This window comes from Crocuta crocuta, unplaced genomic scaffold (genome assembly GCF_008692635.1).
Source record: "Crocuta crocuta isolate KB4526 unplaced genomic scaffold, BGI_CrCroc_1.0 scaffold96, whole genome shotgun sequence".
Classification (NCBI taxonomy): Eukaryota; Metazoa; Chordata; class Mammalia; order Carnivora; family Hyaenidae; genus Crocuta; species Crocuta crocuta.
Window position 1 is genome coordinate 909,518 of NW_027531522.1, and position 18,235 is coordinate 927,752.

The 18,235-nt window shown below is 36.5% G+C and overlaps 1 protein-coding gene across 1 annotated transcript in view; it reads right to left on the minus strand.

Annotated features, from left to right (window-relative positions):
* MYO3A (myosin IIIA) overlaps positions 1–18,235 on the minus strand; it is a 230,212-nt gene that overhangs the window by 103,814 nt on the left and 108,163 nt on the right. The window contains exons 15-16 of the mRNA XM_077772437.1: positions 9,258–9,356; positions 9,054–9,168 (exon numbers count right to left, since the gene is read on the minus strand). Of these exons, the coding sequence (XP_077628563.1) occupies positions 9,054–9,168; positions 9,258–9,356 (214 nt within the window). The remainder of the gene's footprint in view (positions 1–9,053; positions 9,169–9,257; positions 9,357–18,235) is intronic.

Below are 18,235 nucleotides of genomic sequence, written 5' to 3' on the forward strand. Positions count from 1 at the left end.
TGTCCGGCATGGAGCCTGCTTAAGATTCTCTCTCCCCCTCCCTCTGCTGCCCCCTGCCCCCCACCCCAAATCAGAGGTCGGATAAAAAAGAAGTAAACACGTACTCAGTTTACTTCTACTGTCTCCAAACATGGACAGTCTGCCCTGTTAACTCTCTGAGTCTCTGCTTTCAGATGGGAGATACCGATCCTAGAAGAGTCACCTTGAACTGGACCAAAAGTCTTCACCAGATATTTAGAATTGGGGAGCCTGAGTGACTCAGTCAGTTGACCAGTCTGACTCTTGATTTCAAGTCAGGTCATGATGTCACAGTTTCTTGACAGGGTGGAGCCTGCTTGGGATTCTCTGTCTTCCTCTTTCTCTCCCTACCCCCTCTCAAAAGAAAAATAAAATAAAATAAAAAAAGAGAATAAAATAATTTAAAGAAAGATATTTAGCAGTGATTGTTCTTTGCTCCAGAAACAGATTTTATATTTTCCTTTATTCCAAGCTATATGTTTAGATGTTTGCATGTTCGATAAACACTGAGTATGTTTAAGTTTAGAATACTGTGCTTTAAGGAAATGAATTATATTGTCAGTAGAAGTTAACTGCAAAACTAATTTCATTTCAATGTTACTAAATACTGTTCTACCAAGCAAGAGAAAGGAGCTGAGCCAAATATAAGTAAAAACCCTGCCTCTAATGAGTGGGACTTAGAAGTAAACAAACCAATTACAAATGATTCCCTGCTTCTAAGATAGCAACCTCTGGGGGAGGGAACTGCTAAGATCAGCTCTTCTGATGACAAAGAGCAGGGGAAGGAGCTACAAAGAGATCCAGCCCTGGTCAGAACCAGGAGTTGCTTGCTTGCTACATGACGTGCTTCTAGTTTGGAGGATGCCCTGAGATGCAGTTAACCTCTGCTGTTTCCCACATAACCAGTCAACCCTCAGAGCCAGACCACAGTCCAAACAAGCATCTACCACAAGCAACATTCACCTTATGACCAAGGATTGGAGAAAAGGGTAGAGGCTGCCTTTTTCTCTATTCACTGCATCCACAAATAATTTGGCTTCTACTTTAAGAAGCAGGAGTTCTACCCCCACCTTCCTGGGTGCTTAAGTCAACTTGTCTCTACAGGTACAAGTTGTGGGAGAGAAAGTGACATAGCAGAAGGGGAGGAGCCATGGGGCACCTGGGTGGCTCAGTTGGTTAAGTGTCTTCAGCTCAGGTCACGATCTCACAGTTCATGTGTCCGAGCCCCAAGTCGGGCTCTGTGCTGACAGCTCAGAGGCTGTAGCCTGCTTTGTATTCCATGTCTCCTTCTCTCTCTCTGTCCATCCCCAACTCGTGCTCTGTCTCTCAAAAATAAATACACGTTAAAAAAATTATCAGAAGGGGAGAAGCCAGATTTGAATGTGAGTTTTGCCAGGGAGAGTGAGAAAGGTACACCGGGAAGTAGCTGCGCCCAGGGAGAGACTGGGGTCAGGGTACGGATAAGGTTAAACTAATTAGTATCATGCCAGCCGGCAGAGCAGCAAACATTCTATTTGTATTCACAGTGCAGCCAATCTAGGTTTACACTGTGCTGAAACACTCAGAGGAGGACAAAATCTTGGTCCTTTGAGCTACAGAGCAGAAGACCCAAGTGGTCACCTATGATATTTGGGACATCAGACGTAGAGCATAAGAAGGGGACCTGGAACATGGCTGAAACTCTTTCTCCAGAGCTGAACCAACTACAAACACATTTATTTCACCAATAATAGAAATATCTATTTTATTAGGAAATGTATTAGGGTTATCTCTGACTCTAGATATGACAGTTGAGATGTTGTTCCCAAAAGGTAGTCAGATCAGGGTAAGAGCACAGCTTTCAGCACAACTGATGCCACATCCAGACCTAAGAGCACATATAGGGGTGTCCACCACAGTCTACTCCTTACATGAGAGAGCCGCAGTGAATTCTATATGCTTAATAATCCCTTGATGGTCAACTCCTATGCCACCCTCCCCATTTTTCTCCCAGCTCTCCAGCAAAGGCGGCTATTGGTCAAGCAAATTCTGCCGTCCTCATATATCCATCCTGTCACTCCGGCAACCTTTGCTGTTGTTCTCTTCTGTGAGGGTGGAGTGGAGGAATGAGATTCACACGCTGGCCACTGTAAGAACCAGGCATCTGTCTTGCCAGGAGAAAGTTCTTCACAGGAACATATTACAGCTAAGCGCAGAGCACAAGCTTCCTCCAAAACCTTCAGAAATCTTATCAAACAATGGATTCTTTGTTCTACGTTACAGCATAAAGCTATTTAATGCATTAACAGAAAGAAGGTTCCCAATCATCTCTTGGCTGCCTAAGTACCACAGAGCCATGAGTTTCCCTATATGAACTGCAATTTACTGGTTGTGGAGTTGACAATTACTGGTTATAGACTTGTAAGCCCAGAGTTCCAGGCAGGGTCCATGAATGTACAGAAAAAATGCACTGTTCAGAAACGAAGATGCTCAAGTTGAAGCCTGTACTTCTAAACCAAAAGTTACTCAATTTCAGCTCAAGACTTCTTGTGATTAAAGTATTTGCCTAAGGATTCCACGTTGGCCTGCCATTGAATCTACAGTATTGTTTTCCTCTTGCCCATGCAATTCACAGTTGTCTGGTAAAAACTGAGAACTCTTCAAGGAAAGTCATGGTAATAATTCCTCTCTGATCCTAGAAGGAGTTATTTCTCCTTGGTTGGCCCTGGAAACCGCCTTCTAGTTTCCCTATGAAGGCTCAACCTCTTACCCACCTCTCCCCACAACCAATTTATTCATCTAGAAACAGAGCAACAATGTCAATTCAGAATTTAAGGAGGAATTGTAAATTCTGGGGCTGTAAAAGCAGCCAGGTAGGGAGTCTCCCCATTAAATCTGAATTCTTCTTGGCTATGACTAAAAGCCACATTAGAAAAATTAACTCTAAAAGTTTAAATGGAGGGGTTGTCGGAGGGAAGATGGGCTAAACGGATAAGGGGCATTAAGGAATCTACTCTTGAAATCATTGTGCACTATATGCTAACCAACTTGGTTGTAAATTTTAAAAAATTTAATTAAATAACAACAACAAAACAACAAACAAAAAACATTAAAACTATTGTTTCAAAAAACAAAGGAAGACATACAGATGGTCCACGGATGCATGAAAAGATGCTCAGCACTACCCATCATCAGAGAAATGTAAATCAAAACCACAATGAGATACCACTTCATACCTGTCAGATTATCTAAATTAAAAACTATAAGAAATAACAAGTATTAGCAAGGATGTGGAGAAAAAAATGACCCTTGTGTATGGTTGGTGGGAATGCAAATTGGTGCAGCTACTGTAAAAGAGAGTGTGGAGATTCCTCAAAAAATTAAAAATAAAATTTTATGATCCAGTAGCTCCATTACTGAGAATTTACCCAAAGAAAATGAAAACACTAATTAAAAAGATATATGCCAAAAAAAGTTTACATGTTTCCTGATGGACAAGGTTATCCTGGATTTATCTAAACCTCCCCTGAAGGCCTGAAGGCAGTGCCCTAATTTCAAATCAAAAGAAAAGCTATTCATCTGTCCTTCTTTTCTAACCTCACTCAGTTGGCAGAGATCCCACTTCATTCCCTAGCGTCACGGTCTTGAGAATATCTTCCCCACTTGCCTGCAGCAAGGATGCCCAACGTGGAGCCAAAAGCTTTCAAAGAGAAGGCAGGACTATAGTACTTCGTGGTAAGGTCTCATAGTTCTGTATTTGGAGAAAATGCACTTGGCAGCAAACTTTATGTCAAGAACACATACATCTCTAGAAATATTCCCTTCTGTCAAGCAAAGGGACTCGTGGACTAAAGGTTATTGTTGCCAGCCTTCCATTTTGGAAGGGGGCAGCTCTGCCTTAAAAATGTGCTACAAAATGATTAGTTCAATGACTTCACCACACATAGTTTGAATGGCTTTTGTAAAGTCTCACTTCTATCAGCATTTCTACATTTTATATCTTGCTGATGAAATTTTTCAAATTGTTGGAGAAGAATTAGGTATTATTTTTAGCTCAAACTCTTAGTAGGGATCTGATAAGCCAAGGAAACTCAGTAAACTTTCTAAACAGACACATTAACTGTTTAAAGCTATAAGAGTGTCATTTATAAAAACGAAATTAAAACTCAACAAATTGCACATTACCTTCCTGAAAGAGTTCATCTAAAACCCTGCTTCACATTCAGAATACAGTATCTTTTATCACTGTATCAAATCAACACAGCAAATAGTAAAATGTTAAGAGCAGAGACCTCAAGCTTCTTTAAAAGCAGTTAGTACTCCCTATTCAATAAGATACTTTGTTGTAAAAATTTTTTAAATATAACTTATGGCATGAAAGAAATCTTTAGACTCAAGCCTTAAATGCTTTCATTATTAAATAAGTATGAAAAACCAAGTATTCTCCTTTGGAAAAAGATCAGCAAAAGAAAGCAAGTGACTACATTAATAAAAATATAAAAATAAAATTGAAATCAATAATATAAACAATGAAAAAGTTATAGGATGGGCAAATATTATCCAATAGCTGCTGTTTTGTTTCTGTTTTTAAGACTGAAATTGCTTATAAGCCCAATTTGCAGATAAAATAGACCAAGGCCAAGCATATAAATGACTATGAAAGGAAACACAACCAGAATAACTTAAAAGCATCAGGAAACAGCATCAGTCATATCTATGGCATCAGATTTGATGATTTCTTAGCAAAATACAGATAACCCAAAAAGAAAACAGAATTTAAATAGATAGTTATCACAGAAGAATCAGAAAGGTGATTAAAGACCCAATATCAAAAAGGCCAGGATGAGAGGCACATAAGGCTGAGTTTTATCTAACCTTAATTCAAAGTTTTAAAAGTCACTGATCCCCGGGGCACCTGAGTGGCTCATTTGCTTGAGCATCCGACTTTGGCTAAGGTTATGATTCGAGCTCTGCATCGGGTTCTGTGCTGACAGCCAGCTCAGAGCCTGGAGCCTGTCTTCGGATTCTGTATCTCCCTCTCTCTGACCCTCTCCTGCTCATGGTGCCTCTCTCTCTCTCTCTCAGAAATTAATAAAACATTTAAATTTTTTTAAAAAAGTCATTGATCCTCAATCTTCTCTAATAATAGAAATAACCTCGGGTGCTTGTAAAACGTTCAGCTGACTAGGTCTCTTCCACGGAAATTCCTATATAGAATAAGACGTAGGTATCTGTGTCCAGGTGCTTTATTATGTCTTCAGAGACACTGGCAGCTAATTTGAACTCTGATTTAAACTTTTATAGGCCAAAGAAAAAAGATTAAAAAGCTCACTGGCATAACTTTAATATGCAAATCTGATAAAGATATAAAAGAAAACTAAAACAATAGATAAATCTCTCTGATGAATATAGATGCAAAAATTCTAAATAAAACACCAGGGCATGGAATCTAGAAATTTATCTAAAGAGCACAGTTTGATTACATTAGATTTATTCCAGTCATGTAAGGATACTTACATATTAAGAAATCTATCAACATGATCGATATAAACAAGTTGCTACAGAAAAACATGATGTCAATTGATGATGAAAAGGCATTTGATAAAATTCTGCAGTATTCCTAATAACAGCCCTAAGCAAAGCAGCAATAAAACGAAATTATTGTGATAAATGCTCTTTGTCAGAAATAAGAGCGAAACACTGAAACCATTTTACGTAAAATCAGAAACAAGACACGGAGACAAGTTATAATCATTCGTAATTAATACTGACTTAGACTCTAAGTCTTAGATGCTCTGAGTACACCAAAGAATAAGATGACTGACATAACAGGAAAAAAGTATAAAACTCTTCTTTCCACTGATGACATGCTTATATATTTACAAAAGACTACTAGCAGAATAAAGCATTTAGAGTTACACCAAAAACCATGACCTGGTTAGGAAAAAAAAAACAACTAAAAGCTTAAGTACTACATAAATAAAACTATAAATTACTAAAACTCAGACAACATCTAAACAAATAGAAAGACATTGTCATGAGATGAGAAGACATAAATAATATCATAAAAATGACAATGCTGCTAAAGTTACTATATAAATTTAAACAGTTCTCATTAGAATGCCAGCTGGAGGTTTCAGAATTGAGTAAGTTGACCTTAAAGTTTATATGGAGAAACAAATGACAGGCAATAGCTAAGGCAAGGATTAAAAAGAAGAAAGAATAGGACTTGCCTTTCTTGGGAGGATGCCTTACTAAAAATGTAGTATCAAACCACTGCAGTTGTCAACAGAATATTGATAGAGAGACAGAAACATAGATTGGTGGATAATATAATGTCTCAGAAAGAGATTCCATGCTATATAAGCCTTTAATATAGGATTAGTCAATTAAGTAGGCAAAGGATATATAATAATAATAATGTATTATTATTATAGGTATAATATAATTATATAATACTTATATATTATAATAATTATATATAATTAATAATATATTAATTATATATAATTATTATAATATATTAATTATATACAATTAATAATAATTATATTATAGTTATTAAATATATTATTTGATGTATTAAATATATGTTTTTAAATTTTCAAAAAAATCTAGGAGTCTACATGTATATATCAGAGAAAGGGAAACATTTCTAAACAAAGACTAGAATCCAGATGTTATGAACAAAAAGATAAACTTGTCTGAATATACAAAACTTAAAGCCCTTTTCTGTATGTTAAAAGATATGATAAAAAGTAAGAATAAAAAAGTATGTCATAGACAAGCCATACAACGGAAAACATATTTAAAATACAAATGATAAAAACATATAATGTCGATAATATTCAATGAGAACTTACAAATTGGCATAAAATATAGAAATGACTCAATAAAAGGGCTACATAAATATACAATTCATAAAAAAGCAAATCCAAGCAGCCAGCAAAAAAAAAAAAAAAAAAAGTAAAGATGATCAAATTCACTTGTAGTCAAGGATGTGCATAATTGAAATGAGATGTCCTGTACACCCATCAGATTAACAAATATTTAAAGCTACAACATGTGGCAGAGATGGTGAGGTAGGGGACTCACATACATTGCTGGTAGAAATATGAAATGTTTTATAGTTGTCAGAAGGCAATCTTGCAATTCACATTCAAATTTAAAATACATATACCCAATGGCCCAGCAATCCCACTACTAGGGATCTAGCCCATTGAAATAAAAGCACCAGGAAATAAAGACATATTATGGTCTTGTTCAGTGACAAAAATTATAGTTGTATGTTCAGGGGCACCTGGGTGGCTCAGTCAGTTGACCGTCTGACTCTGGGTCAGGTCATGATCTCTTGGTTTATGAGTCTGGGCCCCGCATCGGGCTCTGTGCTGACAGCTCAGAACCTGGAGCCTGCTTTGGATTCTGTGTCTCCCTCTCTCTCTCTCAAAAATAAAGATTAAAAAAATTTTTTTAATTAAAAACTAAGGTAAAAAGATAATAAATGGGAGAAAATTTTTGCAAATCATATATCTGATAAGGGACTTCTATTTACAACATAAATAATTCTTACAACTCAATAATAAAAATAGAACCCAATTTTTTAAAAAGGTAAAGGACTGGGGCGCCTGGGTGGCTTAGTCAGTTAAGCGTCCGACTTTCACTTAGGTCATGATCTCGCAGTTTGTGGGTTCGAGCCCCATGGAGGGCTCTGTGCTGACTGCCAGCTGAGAGCCTGGAGCCTGTTTCAGAGTCTGTCACTCCCTCTCTCTCTGACCCTCCCCTGCTCACGCTGTCTCTCTCTCTCTCCCAGAAATAAATAAAACATTAAAAAATTTTAAAAAAATTAAAAAATAAAAAAATAAAAAGGTAAAGGATATCAATAGACATTTCTTCACACAAGGTATATAAATGACCACTAAATATATATAAAGAGGTTCAAGGTCATAAGCCATTAGGGAAATGCAAATCAAAACCACAGTGACGAACCACTTCACACCCACTAGAAGGGCTATAATAAAAATGTCAGATAATAGTAAATGTTGGGGAGGATATGGAGAAACTGGAAACTTTGTGCACTGCTGATTAGAATGTAAACTTGTTCAGTTGCTTTGGAAAACAGACTAGTGGTTCCTCAAAAGGTTAAACACAGCATTACCCTATGACCTAGTATTTCCACCCCTAGGGAGATATCACAGAGAAACAGAAACGTATGTCCACACAAAAAACTGTACATAAATGTTTATAGCAACATTATTCATAATCGCCCCCAAATGGAAACAACCTAAATGTCTATCAATTGATGACTGGATAAATAACATGAGGTATATCCATAAAATGAGATATTATTCAACAATGAAAAGAAAAGAACTACTGATATATGCTCCAACATGGGTGCATCTTGAAAACATTGTTATGTTAAATGACAGAAGCCAGTCACAAAGGAAGATATATTGCATCACTCTGTTTATGTGAACTGTCTAGAATAAAATGATCTATGGTGATGGAAAGCAGAAATGGGTAAGAATGAGGAGGAATTCCTAATCACTAGTACGTTTCTTTTGGGAGTGAAAAATTTAGAACATGATTAGAAAATGATTATGATGATGGATGCATAACTCTGAATATACTAAAAGTAATTAAAATGTACCTTTAAATGGCTGACTTGTATAGTATGTGAGTTACATCTTAATAAAGTTGTATTAAAAAACTGCACAAAAAAAGACTGCACTAGCAAAGGACATGCCATATGCTCCCATATATGTATTTATGCAAAATGTAATATATATGGGAGATGCAAATATAAGTGAAAGATTCAGAACAAAATGAAATTCAATTATATGTCATGGCCACCGTTTCTTTATGTATGAAATAAATACTGTAACATTCTAGTAAGTATTCTAGTTATTTCATAAGGTTGTTTTAGTAATTAAAAGGATGATTCACATAAAACAGTACAATGTCTGGCATAGAGTAATCACGCAATAAATGCTCATTCTCACCATTAGTGATGACAAAATGATATTTCCTAAAGAGGTCCAAACGTCTTTCATACTTACCTCCATTGTAAAACCTATGACTTTGAAACATTGCTCAATTAATTCATATTGGGATTTATAGAAACTATTATTCATCATATCCTGTACTGTTCTGAGGTTGTCATTTTGTAGGTACCTGAAAAAAAATATGAAAAGATGGGTCAAAATCTAAAGTTCAATCAGAAGTGAAAATATTATTTATAAAAGTACCACTTGCTGGGTTACCTGGGAGGCTTATTTTCAGGCAATTTGTAATGGGCTAGTTTCTTCTTTTCAGCTAATCCAGCATAGATGTAGTAAAAAATATGAAAGTTTTTTTCTCCACTGGAAAAATAAGACATTTTCAGTAAGGTGATTAGTAAGAATATTTACTAACTTAAAATTACTTGGCAATATAATTGTCAGAACAACTGTGAGTGCGAACATGGGGTTCCCAGAATATTGGACTTTGGCTTTTTTTGTTGTCATTATTTTCAACAACCACTGTCATTAAATTCCAGACACCACTAGCCACTTTATATGAATCATTCAATGCACATTTGTGAGGGACTATCAGGCATTGTTCTAGACACTAGAATGTAGCAGGAGTGAAACAGTCAAAAATGCCTAACCTTTTAGAGTTTACTTGACAGTGAGCGCACACAGAAAAGAAACAAATTAATTATATATATAGCATACCAGATGTTCTTAAGTGCTACATTATCTCACTTACCTGTCCTAGCCTCCTAGTTACTCATAGGATCCCCTCATTTTACATACATGGACACTGAGACTTAGAGGGGGTACCATTCTCTCCTCAGGGATGGCTAAATTTGATTCAAATCAGGGCTGTTTTACTCCAAAGTCTTTAACTACCCTGTTAATTGCTTTTTCTGGGGCTCAGTTTTCATACTAGCATGAGAAATCTGTTTCTTTTGACTCTCAAGTTCCATTATTCTGTGGTCTACATATTAACAGCATTCCCCAGATTCAGGAATAATACAAATAAGGGAATAATGGCAATAGTGTATTCAGTTATGTAATCTTATGCGTAGATATAATATATAAACAGGTATATATATGCTTAAATATTATAAAATTAATAATAACAGTGATACAAGGGACTGGAGAGATAAATTAGGATTATTTTGCTATTACAGGGTGTGGACTCTAGTGTTATTGGAAAGTAGACTTGCATTATTGGCAAATATATATTGAAAACTCTAAGGCAACCACTAAAAAAGTAAAAAACAATAAGTATTACCAAAATACACTAAGAAAGGAGAGAAAACGGAAAGACAGAAAATGCTCAATTAAAATGACAGAATGCAGAAAAAGAGTGGGAGACAAAAATAGGAACAAAGAACAAGGGCAACAATTAGAAAACAGTAACAAATATGACAGATATTAATGCAACTCTATCAGTAATCACTTTGAACATCGATGGTTTAAATACACAAATTAAAAACAGAAATCGTTAGAAGGATCAAAAAATAAGACCTATACATAGGTTGTCTGCAAGAAACTCACTTTAAATATAAAATGAATGGATAAAGAGGAATATACCATGCTAACATTAATCAAAAGAAAGCATGAACAGCTACATTAATTTCAGACAGAACAGATTTCAAAGCAAGGAAGTTATCAGGGATTAAGAAGTGTATTACAATAATGATAAAGGGTTCACTTCTCCAAGAGACATAATAATCCTTTATGTTTATGGGCATAAGAATGGAACATCAAACTATGTGAGATAAAAACTAATAGAACCGCAAGGAGAAACAGAAGAATGCATGTCTCTCAAAAGTGGACAGATCCCACAGGCAGAAAAAAAGCAGGAAGGATACAATGTACCAATAACATCAATCAACTAGATTTAACTGATACAGACTGCTTCACCCAACAACAGCAGAATTCACATTCTTCTCAAACTTATATAGAACATTCACTGAGACAGACCACATCATAAGCCATAAGGCACACTCAAAAACAATAATCTAAGTTTTCATTTTAGGAAACTAGAAATTGAGCAAATTAAACCCAAAGTAAGCAGAAGAAAATAAATAATAAGAAATTGAGCAGAAATCAATGAAATTAGAAACTATAAGTTAGTTCAGAAAGGTCAATGAAACCAAAAGCTTTAAAAACAAACAAAAATAAGTTCCTAGTCTGGCTAAGGAAAAAAAAAAGAGGACAAAAATTACTAATAACAGAAATAAAAGAAGGGACTTCAATCACTAAAGGCCCCACTGAAATTAAAAAGATATAAAAGGATACTATAAGCAACTCAATCCCTCTAAACCTAGATTAAATGGACCAATTCTTTGTAAGACCCAATACATCAAAACTCGCACAAGAAAGAAATAGATAATATGAATAGGCTCAAAATCTATTAATGAAGTTGAATCAATAATTAACAATCTTCCAAACTAGAAAGATCCAGATGGGTTCACTGGTGAATTATGCCAAACAGTTCATGCAGAATTTATACCAATTCTCTACAATAACACTTAAACTCATTCAATGAGGCTAGAATTACCCTAATACCAAAACCAAATAAAGATATTATAAGAAAACCATAGACAAATATCTCTCATGAACATAAATGAAAAAAATCCTCAACAAAACATTAGCAAATTGAGTCCAGCCATGGATAAGCAGAATTATACACCATGACCTGGGATATATCCCAAGTACACATGGTTTGTTCAATGCTCAAAAATCAATCCATGTATTCTATCATATCAACAGGCTAAAGAAGAAAAATCACATGATCATACCAATAGATGCAGAAAAAGCGTTTGACAAAATCCAATAGCCATTGATGAAAAAAATATCAGTAAACTAGGAATAGAGGGGAACTTCCTTAACTTGGTAAAGAATATCCATTAAAAAACCTACAGATAACATCATACTTAATGGTGAGAAACTAAGTTTTCACACTAAGATCAAGAACAAGGCAAGGATGTCATCTCTCACCTGCTTTTCAATATTGCACTGGAAGTCCTAACTCATGCCTACATTTTGAGAGGGGAGAGATAAAACTGTCTTTCTTTACAGATGACTTTATCATCTATACAGACAAGGCTAAAGAAGTGACAAAAAATTTCCTTGAACTAATAAGCAATTATAGCAAGTCTGCAGGATACAGGTTAAATGCAAAGTAAATTCCACCTAAAATCCCAGCAAGTTATTTTGTGGATACTGACAAACAGAGTCTAAACTTTATATAGAGACGCAAAAGACACAGAAGAGCCAACACAGTGTTTAAGGAGAAGAAAAAAGCTTAAAGGACTGACATTAGCTGACTTCAAGAATTCCTATGAAGCTTTTGTAATCAAGATAGCATGGTACTGACAAAAAAAACCAATAGACAATAGACCAAGGAGACAGATAGAGAGCCCAGAATAAATATAGTCCACTGATTCTTGAAAAAAAATTTTTTTAATGTTTATTTTTGAGAGAGACAGAGAATGAGCAGGGGAGGGAAGAGAGAGAGAGAGAGAGAGAGAGAGAAAGACAGAATCTGAAGCAGGCTCCAGGCTCTGAGCTCTCAGCACAGAGTTCGACGTGGGGCTCAGACTCATAGACCACGAGATCAAGACCTGAGCTGAAGTTGGAAGCTTAACTGACTGAACCACCTAGGCGCCCCACCACTGATTCTTGACAAAGGAGTGAAGGCAATACAATGGAGCCAAGACCAAAAAAAGAAAAAAAGAAGAAGAAAGAAAAAAAAAAGGAATCCAAATGCAGACCATACACCTTCCACAAAAATTAACTCAAAATGGGTCACAGGCCTAAATGTGTAAAACACAAAACTATAAAACTCCTAGAAGATCAAATAAGAGAAAAATTAGCTGATGCTAGATATGGTAATAACTTTTTAGATGCAACAATAAAAGCATGATCCACAAAAGAACTAATTGATAAACTGGACTTCATTACAATTAAAAACTTTCTGCTCTGTAAAAGATATTTTCAAGAGAATGAGAAGACAAGCCACAGGTTGGGAGAAAATATTTACAAAAGAAACATCTGATAAAGGACTGTTATCCAAAATATACAAAGAACTTTAAAAACTCAACAATAAGAAAACAAACAACCTGATTAAAAAATGGACCAAAAGCTTTAACGGACACCTCACCAAAGAAGATATTACAGATGTCAAATGACCATATGAAAAGATGCTCCACATTGTATGTCATCAGGGAAATGCAAATTAACACCACGAGGAAATATCACTACACATCTGTTGGAATGGCCAAAATCCAAAACACTGACAAAACCAAATGCTGGCCAGGATGTAAAACCACAGGAATTCTCATTCACTGATGCTAGGAATGCAAACCGGTACAGCCATTTTGGAAGACAGTCTGGCAGTTTCTTTCAAAACTCAACATATTCTTGGGGCGCCTGGGTGGCTTAGTCGGTTAAGCGTCCGACTTTCGCTTAGGTCATGATCTCGCAGTTCATGGGTTCGAGCCCCGCGTCGGGCTCTGTGCTGACTGCCAGCTCAGAGCCTGGAGCCTGTTTCAGTCTGTGACTCCCTCTCTCTCTGACCCTCCCCTGCTCCCGCTCACTCTCTCTCTCTCTCTCTCTCCTAGAAATAAATAAAACAAAACAAAACAAACAAACAAACAAAAAACTCAACATATTCTTGCCATAAGTTCCAGCAATTGAGAATTTTGGTATTTACCCAAAGGAGTAGAAAATTTATGTTCACACAAAAATCTGTGCATGGATGTTTGTAGCAGTTTTATTCATCACTGCCAAAACTTGAAACAACCAAGAAGTTGTTAATAGGTGAATGGATAAATAAACTACGGTACATCCAATGGAATATGAATTCAGCGCTAAAAATCGATGACCTATCGAGCCATGAAAAGCCATGGAGAACCTTTATGTGCGTATCACCAAGTGAAGGAAGCCAACGTGCAAAGGCTGCTTTTACATGCCATCATACTGTATGATTCCACCTATATGACATTCTGGAAAAGGCAAATTATGAAGATGGGAAGATGATCAGTGGTTGCCAGAAGTTGGGGGAGGGATGTATGAATAGGCAGAGTTGAAGACTTCTAAGGCAGTGAAAATACTCATATATCATACTATAAGAGTAGATACATGCCATGCCATTGTCCGTACTCAAAGAAAATACAACACCAAGAACCAACCTTAATGTAAACTATGGACTTTCGGTGATTACCACGTGTCAGTGTAAGCTCATCAACTGTAACATGTGTAGCACTCTGGTGTGGGATGCTGACAATGGAGGGAGGTTACGCACGTCTATGCACGTATGGGTATATCTGTACCTTCCTTTCAATTCTGCTGTGAACCTAAAACTGCTGTAAAAAAAATGAAGTCTTAAAAAAAAAAACCTTTCCTAGTTCTCCTCTTCCTGTATGCTATGCAATATAATTTCAGTTGAGATAGAAGTTTTACCTTTGCTCTTTTTAGAAATTATTTATTCTTTCAGTACATGTAAGTTTTCCTCAGAAACAAAGATGAATATATCCACATACATTTACTTCTCCAATGATGCAGTAAAAGGTATTTGGAGTTTTAGGGTATCTGTGGCTTCATCTTATAATCTCTAGCTTTGTTCCATGATTCTGCCAAAAATCATTATAAGAATAATTTTTATAAAAGCTAATTTTTGGGCTCCAACACACAATTCATGCAGGTTTAAAATAACATGGTTAAACAATTGATATTTGTGTCACCTAAGTAATAATTTAAGATACTCTATTTAGTCTTGAACAAGTAAAAATCCGTAATATGGAAATGTACAACTTGATCAAATGGTTAATGTGACTTCCTACTCTTCCTTGTTAGTATTTCAAAAAGAAGGAAAACATTGTGAAAGAAGAAAGTAACACTGCTTTTGATTCATATGCATTCTGTGTTGAAACTGTTCCCTGAGTCTGAGAGGGCATAATATCATCACGCTTTGGAAGAGAGCTCAAATGTCTAGAAAATCCAAATCTTTCAAATGTCTGAGTCAGAGGGAACAAGGGCTTGAAGAATAAATAAAATAGCAGCAGAGGAAGGGAAAGCAAGAGAAGAGCTGGGAAAATCATTCTGGAGATCAACTCACAAGTATTTGGGCATGGGGAATGAAGGGAGGGTCTGAGGTTTTGTATAAATGGAGGAGGATAGTTCCAATTCCCTAAAAAGAGACCATGGAGAAAGAAAGATGTGTGACACAAGGTGTATTAATTGAATTATATGTGGCAACAGGACACTTAAATACTTGGAAATGAAAAATGTGACCTCAGGTGGGAGTGAGAAGTGTATCTCTGAGTGTCAATCACATTGAGCTACTTGTTGACACCATGATATCAGAAGGAATTGCTAGGTGAGAAAGTAAAGAGAGAAAAGAGAAACACTCTGAATACAAATCTTTGGTAAATACACATTTAGAGGAATGGATGGATGAATCAAAGTCAGAGGAAATTAATTCAGAGAAGGTGGCGAGGAATTCCAGATAATCCAGTCAAGGAAAAAAAGACAGGTGAGCTTTTCAAGTAAAGGGAGGTCCATGGGCTTGGACAGTGAAGCAAGGACCAGCATGTCCTTTAGAAGGGGACTTACCCACCATTTCTTGTATAGTCACCAGTAATGCTTCAATGAACACCAGCATAGTACATGAGCAAGGTTAGAACAAAGCTAAAAGTTTACTTCTTGTCTTTTCTCACCAAAAATAATAAAAGTTCTCTAATACTGGCACAGCATGCAATTTAGTTCACTTTGTTCTAATGAAATCACATCGATTGCTCTAGGTGTCACACCTTTAACGCTTAAACAATGCAGTGTACAATTAGAGAGGTGAGTCATAAATGTAGATGCACAAAATTGGTGGTTTTCTCTTTAATTATCAGTTTATGTTTACTGAGAANTGTGTCACACCTTTAACGCTTAAACAATGCAGTGTACAATTAGGTGAGTCATAAATGTAGATGCACAAAATTGGTGGTTTTCTCTTTAATTATCAGTTTATGTTTACTGAGAATTGTAATTTGACAGGACCTGGAGATGCTATAGGAAACACACTGACCTTTGGCTGGATAAACAATCAGAGAGTTAAAGAAACAGGAAAAGAAGATACTGCCCAAAATTACCCATCCCCTATCTTGCCCTTAACCACATCAAAACTGTGTTTAAGAAGACAGAGGACCATAGCATCCCATATATGCTCACATGATCAGTGGTTCCCAGGTCAGAATGGCTGGGGACAGATCTAAGGTATCAGCAAATTACTGAATAGTATCTACCCCTGACTGTGGATCTTCTCATACTTCTTCAGAGTTTCACTCAGCCATTTGCGGGAGGGTCCCCAGGGCTGTCTCATGTGTGTCCACCTGCTCTGGATCCTGGGGACCATCTGCATAGCCAAGACCTCTAACACCCTGTTCTCACAGGGGTATGGCTTACCCCACCTGTGAAACTTTGAATCTTCGACAAAGTGGCCAGCAGTAAGGCTTGGAAAGCGAACAATGCAGTATTGTACTCATAACACCTCTTAGGATAGTCATGGAACTGTTTTTAATTTTTATTTATTTATTAAAAAATTTTTTAAATCTTTTATTTATTTCTGAGAGGAAGAGATAGCGTGAGCAGCGGAGGGTCAGAGAGAGAGGGAGACATAGAATCTGAAACAGGCTCTGCTGAGCTAGCTGTCAGGACACAGCCTGATGCGGGGCTCAAACCCATGAACCGTGAGATCATGACCTGAGCCGAAGTCGAACACCTAACCAACTGAGCCACCCAGGCGCCCCTAATTTTTCATTTTTAATTCCTGCTTTTTCCATCAAGACTCCTTCCGCTACGACGCATAGTCTCCTGAACCCTTCTCTTGCCTGCTACCTGCTCACACTTAGCAGATGAACTCATTGCCTACTTTCCTGAGAGACTAGAAACCAACAAGTGATCAGCAAGTATAGTTTCAAAGCATACATTATCCAGAAGACTGAGCTGCTTTATTAGAGCAATCCTATCTCATTCAGCTTTATATCTCTTGTGCCTACTGCAGTTCCTGGCAGATAGTGGGTACTTGATAAATATTTGCCAGAAGGATGAATGAATGAATGATGGACTTTGGAGTTACACAGAGACATGGTTTCAAACCCCAATTCAGTCATTTATTAGTTTTTTGGCATTAGGTGACTTATCACAATTCCCAGTCCCAGTCTCATGTATAAAATAGCAAGAATATCCTGTCCTATCACTGTAAGAATTAATATAGATAATGGATATAAAGTGCCTATTAGCACAGTGCCAGACACACAGAAAGTGCTCCATAAATAATATTTTCCTTCCTCTGTAGAGAGCACCACATCTCCCACTGTGTGGATGCCTCCTGCAGCATCTGGTAAAGTGCTGGGCATGCGAGTGAAATACAATCAATGCTTCCTGCATGAAACTGTAGTTATGGAAGGAAAGTGCAGTGAAATAGTTATAATTTATATGTGTGAGAATTATCTATCATTGATTTCCATATACTCATCTTCTTCTTAAAATTAAGTAATCCCCTTTAAGAATTTCTTCTTTAAAATTATCCACATTTAGATGAAAATTTAAGCCAGAACTGACATGACACTTTCATCATTAGAAATAAAAAACAAAACAAAACAAAACAGGGCATCTGGGAGGCTCAGTAGGTTAAGTATCCAACTTTGGCTCAGGTCATGATCTCATAGTTCATGGGTTTGAGTTCATGTGTTGGGCTCTGTGCTGACAGCTCAGAGCGTGGGACCTGCTTCAGATTCTGTGTTTCCGTCTCTCTCTGTACCTCCCCCACTTGTGCTTTCTCTCTCTCAAAAAAAATAAACATAAAAAAAAGAAATAAAAAAATATAGGGGCCCCTGATGGCTCAGTTGATTAAGTATCCAACACTTGATTTTGGCTCAGGTCACAATCTCACAGTTCATGAGTTTGAGTCCCCCATTAGGCTCTGAGCTGATGGAGCTGATGGAGCCTGCTTGGGGGCTGACGGAGCCTGCTTGGGGGTCTCCTTCTCTCTCTCTCCTTACCTCTTTCCCTCTCTCTCAAAAAGAAATAATATTTTTAAAAAGAAATAAAAATACATAAATAAATGTAACACATGTAAATATATATGTATGAATACATATTCATAATTTTTTATAATTATTATTTATACATATGTAAATATATGAAAATTTAAAAGTATAAATATATGTACAAATAAACATGGTAAGAGA